This window comes from Rhinolophus sinicus, linkage group LG04, assembly GCF_036562045.2.
Source record: "Rhinolophus sinicus isolate RSC01 linkage group LG04, ASM3656204v1, whole genome shotgun sequence".
NCBI lineage: Eukaryota > Metazoa > Chordata > Mammalia > Chiroptera > Rhinolophidae > Rhinolophus > Rhinolophus sinicus.
The window spans coordinates 184783017-184798405 of record NC_133754.1 but is presented as its reverse complement, the minus strand read 5'-3'; the positions used below and the strand labels follow the sequence as shown (position 1 = coordinate 184798405).

Here is a 15389-nt window from a genome sequence, read left to right as displayed (position 1 = left end):
AGCATGAGTGAGACCCAAGGTTTCCAGGTAGGATTTGGCCTCAGTCCTTTCTGCCTCTCTCCTCCTTCCCTGGGGGTGAGACAGACCATGGAGGAGGTGGGACATGAGGGGCCCAGGAAACAGCAGCAGCTGGGAAAGGATCCCCCACCTAAATCCCCATGGTTGGGAGAGGAGGTGGGAAGTCAGCAGTAGTCCCCCCATGACACAGGTAGGTACCCAGCTCTGGGTGCCACTTCCCACTGATACCTACCCATCCAAGCCCTGAAGCATCCTGCCCAGTCCCTGGGTACCAAGGGGGGACGACTGGTTTTTTTCTGGGGTGAGGTGGGTCAGGAGTCGTCTGAGTAGCTCATTCTTTCTTTCGCAATCCTTCTGTGTGCCAGGCCCCCGGCTGGGGACATGTGACCCTGCTGGGGATGTGGACCTCACAGGGCAGCACCTTATCCTTAGCCCAAAGCTGGAGCCCAAGCCACCACGGATGAGAGATTCCCCAGGGCGGGGTGAGGGAGAAGGCAGACACCCACCCTCACCCCTTCTGCTAAGCATTTTGAAACCCAGTTTGGCATCTGCAATGCCCAGAAGCATCCGTGGGAATGTGCAGAATTTATTTTAAAGATACTGGAACCAGCCAACATTCAAAGTTGAAAGTTGGAGCTTTGAATCGTGGTTCTCACTCCTTCGGGCAAAGATAAGGTGCACGCCTCCTGTACCCCAAGCCGAGCTGGGCATGCTGGAGGCTCAAGAGAGAAGCCAGGGGCCTTGGGTGGGTGGTTTAGGGACAGGGCACGGCTTGGGTCTTGTCTGCAGGGGCATTGGCCCTGGGGGGACCATGACCATGGAGAATGTGGGGTTTCTGCAGCCAGAGGGGAAGCTAGTCAGGCCTCAGGGCTTGGCCTGTGGGGGGCTCTGTGCCCGGGAGTCGCAACTGCCCTCCATCATCGGCAGTCAGGCCCCTCGGACGTGAGTGTCCCCATGGGGCCAGCTGGGAGAGGAAGCTGTTTTCCTCTCACAAAGGATCCTGTGTGTTGTGGGTTGAAACATGTCCCCCAAAAGATATGTTGAAATCTGAACTCCCAGTAGCTACGAAATGCGACCTTATTCGGAAATAGGGTCTTTACAGATGTGATTAAGACGTAAGCTAAGATGAGGACATACTGAAGTAGGGTGGGCCTCACACTGTAGGACTGCTGTTCTTGTAAGAAGAGGAGACAGTCACAGACACGCGGAGAACGCCCTGTGATGATGGAGGCAGACGGGAGTGATGCAGCTGAGGCCAAGAAGTGCTAAGGATGGCGCCACCAAGAAGTGATGCAGCTTAGCACCAAGAAGTGCTAAGGATGGCGGGAAGAGTCAAGGAAGGATCCTACCCAGGGTCTCAGAGGCAGTGTCCTGCCGACACCTTGATTCTGCTCTCCAGGACTGAGAAAATACAGTTCTGTTGTTTTAAGCCACTGGGTTGTGGTTCCTCATTATGGCAGCCTGGGAAACGTACCCGCTGTGTGTCAGCAGCAACGTCCAGCTCATCCCTGCCTCCCTTGGATGGACCAAGCAGAGACTGGTGTGGGAAGCTGAGGTGGGGGAATATGGGCTGTGGGCTTTGACAGACAGACTGATTCTCACACCGCGGTGCTGCCTCCTGGCTGGGCAACCTGGCAAGTCACCTCTTCTCTCAGGGCCTCAGTTTTCTCATCTATACAATGGGCACATTGATCACCCCACCCCACACTCTGGGTGCAGCCACTCAGACTGCCCTGCTCATCTGTCGTAGGTAAGGCCCCTTTTGCCTCCTGGCCCTCGCCCCTCTCTTCCCTCTGCCCAGAACACTCTTCCCCTCCTTCCTGGCCCACTCACTAATCTCCTCCCTCTTCCCTTCCCCAAGACCCCTGGCCTGGCACCCCATCACTGGGTGAAGCTCCCTGTATGTCCCTCATTGAAGCTTTCCTCAGGTTTGAATGTCTGCCTGGCCACTTGTCAGTTTCCCAGGGGGCAGGGACCAAGTCAGGGGAGAGCAATGCAGAGTCTGGAGACTGGAGTGAGAGAGGTTCTTGGCCCCCAGGGGAGGTCTCTGTCAGCACCACAGTGGGAGCTGGGCAGAGCAGCCCGTGCAGGGCCTGGGGGATGGAGGATGCCCCCGACGGGGACCTTAGGGAGAAGGGACCAACCAGCCTGGAAAATCTAGGAGCCCATTGCCCCCAGACTACCCGACACAATGGCCCATCTGGAGATGAAAAAATCGACCCGCCTTTCCCTCCATCCCCACCCCCATGTTAACAGAGACTCTCCTGCCTGAAAATTCTTGTATCATACAAGGAAAAAACCACACAGGAGAGGGTCCATTTGCATGTCACCTGTATTGTCACATGAAATGCACATCCATAACAGCTGACTTGGAAACGACCTATTAGGTCACACGGAGTCCGGCCCCTGGGGGCCAAAGCGGCACTGATGCCAATGGGCTGTGGGCTTTCCACAGGCGGTGGCACTGGTCAGCGCTGGGAGAGGCCAGCTCACGCCTCAGGCCCTTTGGCTCCTGGGCAGCAGCTCCCAAAACGAGCTTGAGGACACGATGGTTCCTTGGGGATTCATAGCTGTTCCACAAGAAAAGGGTTCTGTGCTCAAATAAGCTTAGGAAACATGGGGTTACACAAGGTTCGACAGGAAGCTTTTCTACAGGACTTGTCAGAGCCTTTACGACAATAACAACCCTGTGAATGTCCAACATGGGGGCAGAGTATGCAGCATTTCCCAAATTTATTTGACCACAAAACCCTTTTTCTTCCCAAAGCATCTTGCAAGCTGGTGTCCAGTGGAAAGCGCTGCCCTAAGCGCTCGATGGCCGTTAATGGCACCTGTGTTGGGTGGTAGGTTGGGGGTATTTTGCCGGGCATCGTGGGCACAACCAAGAACTCAACAGTCATGATGATGAAAGGATAAGACAACATTCAGCCCCTCTCCTGCCATCTTGGTTCTCACCTGCTACCTCCAGAGCAGAAGCTAAGCAGGACTGTCCCCACGCGGGGTCCTGGCCTGCCTGGAGAGAGACTCAGAGTCCAAGCAAAGGAGCAGGGGCCACCCGGCACCACCGCACACGCCGCACATTGGGTGGGCCCACCTGAGGTCACCCGCCTCCGGCCAAGATGGGGAAGAGGACTTGGGGCTGCCCAGGCCACCCCTCCCCCGCCGGCCCTGCCTCCTCCTGCCTCCTCTGTGGGGCCACCCCTGCCAGAGCCGTGGGCGGTGGTTCACCAGGCAGAGATGAGCATCTGGCAAGTGTTGGAGGACATCCAGACGAGCTCCACCAGGCGGAACTGGAAGTAGCCGATAATGAAGCCCGAGATGACGTCCGTGATGTGGTGACGTCCGATCATCACGCGTGACAGGCCCACGCAGAAGGCCCAGAGGACCAGCAGGACACGCAGGGGCACCGCCAGCACCAGGTGGCTGAGGAAGAACTTGGACACCATGGCCGCGCGGCTGGCATGCCCGGCGGGGAAGGCGTACACGTCCATGGTGAGGTAGTCCAGGAGGCTCGGGCTCGTCTCGAACGGGCCCCGCCGCTTGATGAGCTTCTGCACGCCGGCCACCGTCATGATGTCCAGGAGCAGGGCTGTGGCAGGAGAGAGACGCCCCCGGGGCGGTCAGTGCCTCCTCCCTCCCTCCTTCCTTCATCCCAGCCACACAGGCCCCCGCACGCTCCCACCTCAGGGCCTTTGCTTGTGCTGTTGCCTCTACCCAGAATGCCTTTCCCTGGGATAGTCACACACCTCATGCTCTCGCTTCTGGCAGCCGGGTGCCTTCCCAGACCACCTGTTTACAAAAGCCCCATCGCTCTCTATCCCCCCTCACTGCTTTATTCTTTACGGCGTTTCTCATGGCCTGACACATCCCACATGATCTGGTGCATTTCTCTCCTCGCTCTTCCCCCCACACGGGGTGCTCCATAAAGGCCACGACACGATTTGCTCACGGCTGGGAGGTGTTTGTGACAGAGTGGGTGATCGGGGCTGTCACGGGCCACCGAGGGCACCTCAGAGGATATGAGTTCTGACAAGCGGGATCCCGGGCTAGTGATTTCCCTCAAAGGCCGTCACCGAAGCTCCAGCCAGCCCTGAGAACAGGGTGTTACCATCCTCATGTTTTCTAAGTTGAGGTGAGACTCGCGTGACGGGCAATGAACCGTTTGTAAGGGTACAGTCCTGTGGCATCCAGAGCCAGCACATTCACAGTGTACAACCACCACCTCTATCCAGGTCCAAAACTTGTCATCACCCCGAAAGGAAGCCCTGCACCCGTCAGCACTCACGCCTCGTCCTTCCCCTCCCCCGGCCCTGGCAACCACCAATCTGCTTTCTGTCTCTGGACTTGCCTAGTTTGGACATTTCCTATAAAGAGAGTTGGTCCCCCGCCCCTGCCTGGCACCCAGGAGGGGCCAGCGAAGGGTGGAGGTTGACCATGAAATGACAGTTCTGGCCGTGGGTGCTTTCCTTGAAAATTCGCAGTGGATGTCAAAATTGTTGGCCTGCAACTGCTCTCTCTCAGAAAACAAAACAACAACTGTTGAAAAAAAATGGCAAGTAGATGTCCACTGTAGAAAACTTACAAAAAATTTTGAATCACCTGTAGCCCTGTCACCCAGAGGTAGCCACTGTTCCACACCCTTCTAGCATCTACAGGGCAGATTTAACACAGGCTGCAACACGCTCCGCGCACTGTCCTGTAACCTGCTGTGGAAAGTTGATGCGTCACACATGCTCGGAACCCCACAGCTGGAGTGGAGAAGGCACCGTGGCCTCCACACGGGTCACAATTGCTCCCAAATAACGCTGTCCTCCCTGGTTTGTGCAGCACTGCTTAGCCTTCCTCGTTTCCTGCCTGCCACAGAGCTCTGGGTTTGGGATTTGAACCCCTGGCCTCCCCTGGGCTTGCCCTGCTCATTAGCCACAAGGCTGGCTGATGTCCACCCCCCGGGACATGCCTCGCCAGCGAGGGAGGAGGGGCAGAAGCAGGAAGCAGTGGCGGGATAGGCTGCCTGGCCCAGAGAGGAGGAACCTAAAGGGTGCAGGGACTTGGTTCTACAAATGCCTACCACGAATTTCCATGGCAACTTGTTCCCAGGAGCCCAGGCCTCCCAGGCAGTGGAGGCCTGGGAGGGAGCTGCGTGGCCAGCCAGCCTGCACGCTGCAGACTCAGGCGGAGGCCAGGCCCAGGCTGGGAGCCCCAGGAAGCCCGTGCGACTTCACAGTTCCAGCAGACGAGAGGGACTATCAGGGCGGCTGCATCTGACCCCTGGGCCTCTGGGCCTAACAGAGCAGCAGAGGCAGGAGACCAGGCTGAGAAGAGTCAGCTGGCCTCCCTGGTCCAGTGAGGCCCTTCCCTCACCTGAGTAACAGGCTCTCTCCACCCGGCTCTCTTTGCCGTGTGCCCCTGGGGGACAATTGGGCAAGCCTGGCTGTGCAGCTGGCCCAATGCATGCTGTGCCTGGTTCATTCACTCACTTGACCTTCAGTTGTTGGGCATTGCTGGTTTTTAGGTATGTCAGGCGTGGGCTAGGCCTGGGGTTAGTGAACTGGGCTGACAGGATCCTTTGCTTCTGAGGAAGAGATGGGCAGTGAGTGATGGTTACACAGAGGCCCCTTGCAGGTGAGACGCGCAGTGGTGTTACCCCTCACCTCACTGCAGCCGTCTGTGTGCAGGGTCGGAAGGAGAAGGAGCAGCAGGCGAGTGCTCGGACCGCAGGCCTGCTCTCCAGCAGAGCCGATGGCCTCCCCCAGGCACCCCCCTTGCTGGCCCCTCCTCCAGCACCACGGCCAGCCCTCAGTGGGACTGGCATTCTGTCACCGTCAGCACATAATCTGGGGCCCAGAAATAGAAGCAAATGGCGCCATCACTCAAGGTTCTGTGATCCAGCTCACATGGCCCAGTCGAGTTCCCTGACCTACATCTCCCCCTCGCCCACCCTCCCCCCACCCAGAGGGAGGTCAGGGGGCCCCCATGGGAAGGTCTGTCTGGCATGAAGCCCAGGGGCCAGCGTCAGGAGAGTGGCTGAAGCCAGCTGCCTCTGATTTGCCCTCTGACTGGGGCAGGTCACTTCACCTCCCCGGCCCTCTGCTCACAGCACGACTGCACTAGGGTGGTGCCTCTGTACCTGGGCTCCAGAATCAGGGCCAGCTTCAAGGTCATGTTTACAAATTGCATGACCTTGGCACATCCATCCCTCAGAGCACCCCTCCCCTCATGGGCAAAATGGGGATCATCCCAGAGGCTACTCTGAGGGCCCCTCGCAGCAGATACTCCATAAATGGGGTCAGAGCTTGGCTCCCCCATCTCTCCTGCCATTTCAACCTCACAGTCTCAGCCCCTCACTGAGCTGGGGTCTGAGATGCCTGCACCCCCAACGCAGGAAGCACAACTATCCCCCAGGCCCTGCTGTCCCGACACCTGACACCTGTCTCTGGGGAGAGAGCACAGATGGGGCTCCTTGTTGGCTGGTGAGAGGACATTTTGTGGGCAGGGTCTCACTGGCTGGGGCTGAAAAGAGGGGTCCTGGCTCTTGTGGCCTGGGGCTGACCCTGCTTCCAGTCCCCCATTCCGGCTTCTCCGGGAGGTAGAGACCAGCCAGTAGACTGGGTGTCAACTTTCTGAAGGGCCTTTGGCTTCAGACTCAGGGGTCTTAACAACACGTCTCCCTTGACTCAGCTCCTCCGTTTACAGGAATCTCCTCGGGAAATAATTATGGCTGTACACCATGATTCATGGTCAAGGATGCCCACTGCGGCATTCTTCGTTAACACTGGAAGACGCGTACCAACCCAACGCCCTTCAGTAGGAAACGGGTGGGACAAACTGGGGCCAAGTCTAGACAATGGAACACGCGAGGCCACTGAGGGATGTAGTGGATGTGTATTTATAGCCACCGAGGCGAGCGAGTGGGAAAACGCCAATCGCCAGACGGGATTCACAACAGGGTGCCATTTCTGTAAAATAAGATGTAAATGTGTTCATACGCAGAGAAAAACGTCTGCAAGGCACCTCACTAAGTGTTACCTGTGCTTCTCGCTGGGTGGGAAGATGGAGGGTGATTTTTATTGTCTTTCTGTAATTCTGCATTTAAAATTTTTTCTTACCACGAATACACGACTTGTATGCATTTTAAAAGTTATACTTACAGAAGACAAACATTGCACGACTCCATTGATAGGAGGTGCCTAGAATAAGTGAATTAATAGAAACAGGAAGTAGATTAGAGGTTATGGCGGGGGGGCTGGGGAGGGGATGGGGAGATCATGTTTAATGGGGACAGAGTTTCAGTTTGGGGAGAGAAAGCTCTGGAGATGGATGGTGGGGATGCTTCATAACCACATGAATGTGCTTAATCCACTGAACTGTACACTTAAAGATGGTTAAGATGGCAAATTTCATGTTATGTGTATTTTAGCACACACATACAAACACAGCTCCTGGGGGGCCCCAGTGAGCAGGGAGGTCCTGAGTGGGGAGGCAGGGACATCTGCCTTTTGGCACGGGGACATCTGCTCCGTTGGTGTGAGCAGTGTGCGTGAGCACATGTGCACACGCCTGGCCTCTCTCCTGACCAGGGCAGCCCCGCCTTCAGCCAGAGCCGCTGCCCCTGGCCTTGGTGTCGACACAGGGTCCTGGTCTGTCTCTATCTCCCCTAGCCTGAGTGATTCTGAGTGAACCCCATAACTTGGCAAGTTTCCTTTTTTTCATCTCAAGAGTCCAAATACTAAAGCAGCTCTGTCTGTCTCTGAAGAGTATGTGGTGCAAGGACATCCAAAGCATGGGCGTGGCCCATCGGGAGACACCTGGATTAAGAAACTGTGGTACATTTACACAACGGAGTATTACGCAGCCATAAAGATGAAATCTTACCATTTGCAACAACATGGATGGACCTAGAGAACATTATGTTAAGTGAAATAAGTCAGACAGAGAAAGACAAATACCATATGATCTCACTTATATGTGGAATCTAAAGAAAAGAATAAGTGAATGAACTAATCGGAAACAGTTTTGGAAACATGGAGGAAAAACTGAGGGTTGCTAGATGGGCGGGGGGTGGGGATAAGGGGGAAGGTGAGGGGATTAGAAAATAGTCGGTAACCACAAGATGGTCACGGGGTTTTGAAAATTAATTTGGGGAACGTAATCAATAATGTAAAGATTTTGTAGGGTATCCGATGGGCACTTCTCCCATTTGGGAGACCACCTTGGGGATGAGGTAGATGCCTGATCACTGCACTGTACACATGAAGCTGAACAATAATGAATGCCAACTACAATTTTATATATATGTATGTATATATATATTTACAAGAAGCGGAGTACAGCATCAGGAATAAAGACAGTGTGCGATGTCAGAGGGATAGTGGATGAGGGGGAGGGCGGTTCACACAGTGTGAGGGATATAAGTGATAAATGTCTAAGTATTACTTTGTCTTGTGCACTTGAAACTTAAAAAAAAAAAAAAAAAAAAAAAAAAAAGCATGGGCATGGAAGCCCAACAGCACGGTTTGCTCACCCAGCTGAGCGCCAGGCTCCGGAGCAGGGACAGTGCAGACCAGGAGCCTCCTGACTGCACACCTCCTGCTTTCACTTCTGCACGAGCTGCAGGGCAGCTACCAGGACACTGCAGAAGGCCCCTGAGCGGTGAGGGGCCCACCACCAGCTCCCCTGCGGGCGGGAGCGACTGCTCGGCTCGCTGAGCCCCTGAGCTGATGAGAAGTGAAGCTGGGGGAAAGGGCGGCGGCACATTCTGCCTCTGCAGAGCTGGCAGGTGTCATCTCCAGCAGGCGTGCTCCTGACAGTGAAGCTGGGATCAGACTAAATACCCATCAATTAGAGACAGGTCTCATGGAAGGTTGTCATCTAGGCTGTCCCCAGGAGCAGGGGCTGGTGGGAGAGCCCACAGAACAGATTATATGGAGCCTCTTCCAGCAGGAAGGCAGACTTGGGGGGAGGGGCAGGCTGCGCGACTGAAGAAGCCAGTTCTGGGTTCAGAACCCCTCACGCATGAAGGGACACGAGGGATCGAGACCGTGATTCCAAAAGGGAGGTACAGGGGCCAGCAGGTTGAGGTCAAGCTGGGCAAAACACTGCAGCAGGTCATTTGAGAAATAGGCGATATGTTAGCATGTGAACAGAGAAAAATCCAGAGGCTCGTGATCCAAACTGTAATGGAGGTTATTTCCGGGAAGGGGTTTCGGGGGGCGCCACTTTTTTCATCACCTACTCTTGTAGTTCTTGCATTTTCCTTACTATACGAATGCATAATGAAAAGCTTCTCAACGTCACTAACCATTAGGGGCGTGCGAATCAAAACCACGGTCCCATGTTCCCACCCATTAGGATGGTATTATCCAAAAAACAGAAAACAGCAAGTGTAGGCGAGGATGTGGAGAAACTGCAACTCTTGTGCACGGGTGGTGGGAATGGAAAATGGTCCAGCTGCTGTAGAGAACAGTATGGGGGTTCCCCAGAAAATTAAACATAGAATTGTCATTCGATCCACCAATTCTAACTCTGCGTACAGGCCTAAAACAAGGGAAAGCAGGGTCTCCAGAAGCAGTCTGCACCCCCATGTCCACAGCAGTGTCATTCACAATGGCCAAAAGGCAGAAGCAACCCAAGCGTCCACTGACAGATGATGGATAAACAAAATGTGGTCCATCCACACCATGGAATGTTATTCAGCCCTAAAGAGGAAGCAAATCCTGACCCCTGCTACAGCATGGATGGACCTTGAGAACATTACGCTGAGTGAAATAAGCCAGACACAATAGGGCAAATACTGTGTAATCCCACTTATACGAGGTCCCTAGAGTAGACAAATCCATGGAGACAGAAAGTAGAACGGTGGTGCCGGGGACTGGGGGAGGGGATGGGGAGTGGTTTGGTGGAGACCGAGTTTCAGTTTGGGAAGATGAAAAAGTCCTGGATGGACGGCGGTGGCTGCACAGCAGTGTGAACGTTCTTGGTGTCCCTGAGCTGTGCACCTAAAGATGGTTCAGATGGCAACTTGTATGCTATGTATAGTTTACCACAGTAAAAAATCTGAGAGAAAAAGAATGTATCGTTTTCATCATTAGGAAGATCTCAATAAAGATGCTTTCCCAGATCACGGCAGTAAGACAGAGGCCATTTTCCACCACGGACAGGCCCGTGAGGAAACCAGGATGGGCTTGGAGAACCAGGATGGGCCTGGGTCACCTGCCACCTGGCTACCTTTGGGGTAATCAAGCCAGGTGCTGCAGGACAGGGACAAAAGCGGCAGCAGGACAACTCACAGGTCTAGAGCTTGGAGGGGGCTTGGAGGGGGTCTGGACCTGGGGCTTCTTTGGATAATAGTTATGGTGATGATGATGGTGACAATCACGGCTACACAGCATTGAGTGGCATTCGCGTGTGCCAGGCATTTTATGTGTAAATCTTCAGGGAAGTGTCCTGGCAACCCATTTAACAGACGAAGAAAATGAGGCTCAGAGAGACAAAGTCACTTGCCCGAGTTCCCACAGCAGGGCTGGGACTGGCACCCAGGTCTGGCTGATTCTGGAGCCCAAGCTTTTGCCAGCTGCTAAGACCCCTTCTGGCTTTGAGGTTTCCAGAGTCTGGGCAGCATGCCCTAGGGGAGGTGATGCAGAGGGCAGTGCAGAGAACTTCCTGGCCCAGCCAGGGCTCTTTCCAGGCCACTAGGCTGGAGCTCCCATTTCCCAAGACTCTCAAGGGGAGCCCAGGTCTCACCTGTATAGGTTGAGACCTCCGCACCCAGTAGAGACTTCTCCCAGGAGTCTGCTGGGTGCCCAGGAGTTGGAGTGGGCAGGCAGGGAGGGATAGGGCTCCCTCACCCCTCTGGGCCCTGCCATCCACTGTGCCAAGTGCTTTACCAGCTCCCCTTGAATCCTTACCATGCCCTGAACTTGACCAAGTTCACAGAGCGAGTCAGGGTTGGGCAGGGCCCTGGACAGAGTCCAGTTTGCCCTCAGAGACTGTGCTCTGGGGTTGAAAGGCCCCGAGACCCCACGGAAGACTAAAGGATGACAGAACCCTGAAGCCTGTGCTCAGCAGAGGGTCTGCTTTCCCTTTCTAGGCAGAGGACAGTGTGGTAGCCCCTCTTGGTGGGCTGGACCGGAGACGAGCTGTGGGCTGAGGACTGGCCGTGATTATCTGCTGCAGTGTCCACCCACAAGCTGAGGGGCTGGGTCCACATCCCCACGCAGCAAACTAGGCCCACACACAAGCCTGCCCACTCTGAGCAGCCAGCCTTGAATGGCTGCTTTGCTCCAGGCCCTTATTTCCCCGTGGTCTCGGTAACTGGATGCGCCTGCCAAGGTGCTGACAGATGGAAAACCTCCTCCCAGACCCTTTGTCCCCTCACTGCACACACTTCAGGAACAGATGGGGGGATGCCCAACCTGCTGGCCGACGGTGTGTGGGACAGTGAGGGCTTTGCAGTCTGGAGGACTTGGGTTTGAGTCCCCGACCTACCACTTCCAGTTGTGTGGGGTAGGCAAGTCCCTTGACCCCTCTGAGCCTCAGTTATCACATCTGTAAAGTGGGTGTGTTAATATTTACCTTATAAGGTCATGAAAAAGACTTTTAAATCATAAAATATGGGACATTCATAGCATAGTATTTGGTATGTAATGAAGCTCAATAAACGCTGTTTTGAAAAACTTAAAAACGACTGTCATTCATACTCAAGGCAGGCATCTCAAACCCTGCTCTTTGAAGCCAACACCTGTGTGCCCACAGCAGCTGGTTGCTGGAATGCGCCAGAACCTTCTCCTAACAAGCTAGAGTCGGTCCCAGTTCTAATCCTGGCCTGTCCTTCAGCCTCTGTCTCCTCATCTTTAAATGGGGAAGAATAATAGCTTCTCCCCTATGGCGTTGTGGTGAGGATAATACGTGATGGTGTGGCTTATGCAAAACCGGGCACATAGCAAACACTGAACAGATTACAAATACTGCGTCAGCAGCCCCACCATCAGACGGGGTCCGCAGAGGGGGCTCAAGGACGCTTTCCACCCCAGTCCTCTGACAGCAGGCCACCTAACCCCCAACACGTTTCCTTGAGCCATGCGCCCTGTGAGGCGGCAGTGGGTGCTGGGGAAGCCTTGGTGATGAGAGCAGGGTTCTGCCCCCAGGAGCCCCCAGTGTGGCGCCTAGGCCACCTTACTTGTCCCCTTCCTCCCAAGCCCATGTCAAGGCACCTGGAAAGAGCACAGGTCTGGACATCAGGCAGACCTGGTGCAAATCTCCCGCTCTGAAGCCTTGGCCAGGGTGCTGTTTTTATAGGAGCCTCAGTTTCCTAATCTGTAAAATGGGAACGATAATAGCACTAGTCACGGGGGACTGTTTATTTGGGATAAATAACAAGTAATATGAATAATTTAGTACTGAGAACAAGAAATTGTTCATGGTGCCAGAACCGCCATGTCCTGCACAAAGCCTCTAACTGTTTCCTCCTCCTCACATCCCACCCACAGAGCATCCAGCCCTGGACTCTGAGATGCAACCAGAGGGATACACGTTTTCATCATAACTTCCTCTGGGAAGCAGTTCTCAGGGGTCCAACCCATCCTCCTTTTGAAACTGAGACCCCTCGTCAGTGTTTGCCTAGCCTGAGACCCCCGCCCACATGAACCACACATGGTGGCCATGATGGGAAGGGTGAGAGAATGGACATGGGCCCAGCAGGCAGGATGGGAGCAGAGATTCCCCAGGCACCTTGGGGAACGGGGATGCCTGGGGGGTGGCTGGCCAGGTGCTGGGCATCACCTGCTGGGTGGAGGGGAGGGCCCATCTTTCACATGGCTCCCACGTGGCACCTAACACACGGCAGTGATGAACTGAAAGGACTGGTGGCAAAGACTTTGGAAAAACAAACCAAAGACCAGCTCACCAGGCCCTCTCCTCCAGCGACTCACCTTGGGAAGCAGCAGGTATGAACTTCAGGAGGCCACAAGTGAGTGGGAGCCCCAGACTGGACCCCCTGGGCCCCCAGGCCCTGTGGGAGAATCCTAAGCAGCTTACAGGGTCCCTGAACCAAACAGAGGGGCATGGGGACAGATCACAAGTGCTGACTGCAAGCAACATAGAAACTCAAGGACCTCCGCCTGTGGATGGGAGTTACATCCCGCCAGGACCCCACCGGGACTCCCACCAGATCCCTGACCATCTCTCTTGAGGCCCAAGGCTCCTTCACCCCCCACCCCAAAGCTGCCTCTGGGGAGGTTCCCTTCCTTAGAGGTTCCTGTTGGGCCTCCACATTCTTGAGGATGCACTTTGCAGGGGGCCCTCTCTGCCCAGCCCTGGCTCTCTCTTTCCCAAGGTGGAAGCTTGCCTATTTCTGGGACACCCTTCCTGCCTAACCTCGTTAGATCATTCCAGTTGCTTTCCAAGGGCCCCGCTGGTCCTGGTGGGGTGGGTGGCAGACACCGGCACACTTACCCAGAAGTAGGTTCATGAGCACCTCCTGGCCGGCCAGCGTGCTGCTCTTCACCAGACAGAGGATGGTACCCCCGATCCAGGGGATGCCATGGCCTGTGATGCCAATGAGCTTGACCATGGAGCGGGCGCTGGCCCAAGACGCGGCCCGGCCTGCGCACACCCCCAGCCGCTTGGACATGCAGATGTCAATGGCCAGCAGGGAATTGAAGGCGATACCCTTGAAGGAAGGGTTCAGCTGCATGCAGTCCTCCTCGGGCAGCTGCTGAGACTGGCGCCGCTCGCGGGCCCCGTCGCCAGGGGCTGGGGGCTGCACCGAGGGGCCTGAGGCCTTCCTGCTGGAGCTGCGCGGCTCTGGGGCCCCCTTGGGGGGCTGGTTCAGGGACAGGAACTCGGCTCGGTTGAGGACGTTGTTGCGGTCCCGGGCACGGGCCCTGCTCTGGGAGGCTGGCATGGTGACGCGGACACGGTGCGGGCCGGTGCCAGCCCGGCTGCGGCTGCGAAGGCCTTCTCCCCAAGACAAGAGCTGTCCCCAGAGCTGCCACCGCTCTCTGCGTCCCTGCCTTCTCCGCAGCAGCTGTTAAATATAGAGTGGAGGATTGCACATGGCTGTTTACCTCCGGCTGCCACCGGGCTCCAAGAGACGTCAATGCAGGCGAGGCAGCCAATGGAGCCCACCACTGCGGGGCCAGCGCCAATGGAGCCACGGGGAAGGCGGTCGGGTCCACAGCTGCAGCCGCTGCCTCAAGCCTGGGCTATTTAAATCTTCCAATGGCTCGCTCTCCGTGGCAGTGGGGGATTCTGGGAAATGTAGTCCTCCCGCTGCTCTGGCCTCAGCTGTGCCCTAGGCCGGAGGCCCAAATGTGCGCTCTGGTCTATGCTCTTACCAGCTTCCCTCTGAGTAGTCCAGGCCCCTGTGGGCCAGGCCTGCCTGCCCCACAGGCCTGGGCAGCTTGGACTTGGTCCCGTGGACCGGACAGTGGAGCCCATGCGGAAGGCCTCTCCTGGCTCCAGGTGGAGTGAATGATGTCACTAAAAGCATCACCTTGGGTCGGCTGGGCTAGGCCCAGCCCCTCCTCTCTGTAACAGCATTTCATTAAGCTAGCAGGCTGGCTGGGTTTTTTGGGTTTTTTTTATCAGTCTTGAATTTGGCTTCAGTGCATCACAGTCCAATCAAACGGCAATCTGTAGGATTTGATTTCCATGAGAGGCAGGCACAATTCATTGGTTGGTAACGGATCGGCCCCTTGCAGGTTGCCTCCATTGACCTGAGTTTTGTGAAGGACAGGGGCACTGGAGCAGCTTCAGGCAACCCATAAATAGTTACTGAGCACCTGGCACCGTGCTAGGTGCCTGGCACACTGTAGCAAATGCCAGACTCCATCCTTGTTCCCGGGAAGCTCACAGATCAGTGAGGATTAAATGAATGACACATGTAAGTGATGGCAAGTGTGCAGACATGTTGCAGGAATAGAACCAGGGCTCCCGGGCTGGCGTGGGGTCATAGAGGGCTCCCCCAGGAAGGAAGAGCAGGTGGAGGCCCCGGGCAGGGGAGAGCCTATCCCATGTGAGGTCTGGGAAGCCCAGAGGTCTGGTGCATGGAGCAAAGTGGGCAAAAGAGGCTGCAAACCCAGAGACGGCAAACAGAGGGCCCAGCCGAAGGGGATTCTGGGTTTGAGTCAAGCCTTCCTGCACCCACCTGGGTGGCTGCGGGAACCCAAATTCTCCACAGCCCTTTTAGGGCTCACTGGTTTTGGGCGACCAGAAGAGTCAGGAGTGAATGCCCTGGTCTCACACCTCATGGCAGCCAAGGCCTGTCTGCCCAGCTGGGAAGGAGGCCGGAGGCCGTGACTTCCTTTCCAATCACTGAGCCTGCTTATGAAGCCCAGGCCGGCCCCACAGCCTCCTGGGGGCCAGGCACAGAG

General features: G+C 55.7%; 1 protein-coding gene across 2 annotated transcripts; it reads right to left on the bottom strand.

Moving 5' to 3' along the window:
- Positions 1 to 2332: 2332 nt before the first annotated feature.
- On the bottom strand, positions 2333 to 14242 carry PLPP7 (phospholipid phosphatase 7 (inactive)). Of its 2 annotated transcripts, XR_012495986.1 has the most exons (3): positions 13468 to 14242; positions 12945 to 13057; positions 3480 to 3607 (listed from the first exon to the last, which is right to left on the bottom strand). XR_012495986.1 is itself a non-coding variant. In XM_019728867.2 (2 exons), exons 1-2 carry the CDS (start codon positions 13916 to 13918, stop codon positions 3243 to 3245), a joined length of 816 nt encoding a protein of 271 aa, XP_019584426.1. In that variant the 5' UTR covers positions 13919 to 14232; the 3' UTR covers positions 2333 to 3242. The 2 variants fall into 2 exon arrangements, 1 of the variants encoding a protein (XP_019584426.1); XM_019728867.2 differs by lacking the exon at positions 12945 to 13057 and having other exon boundaries at positions 2333 to 3607; positions 13468 to 14232.
- Positions 14243 to 15389: the final 1147 nt, after the last annotated feature.

Excerpts from the sequence above, each read along its gene's own strand:
- PLPP7 (XM_019728867.2), bottom strand. The coding sequence starts at position 13,918 with ATGCCAGCCTCCCAGAGCAGGGCCCGTGCCCGGGACCGCAACAACGTC. Across the intron at positions 3,608-13,467 it reads GCTCATGAACCTACTTCTGG|CCCTGCTCCTGGACATCATG; the intron begins GTAAGTGTGCCG and ends CTCCTGCCACAG.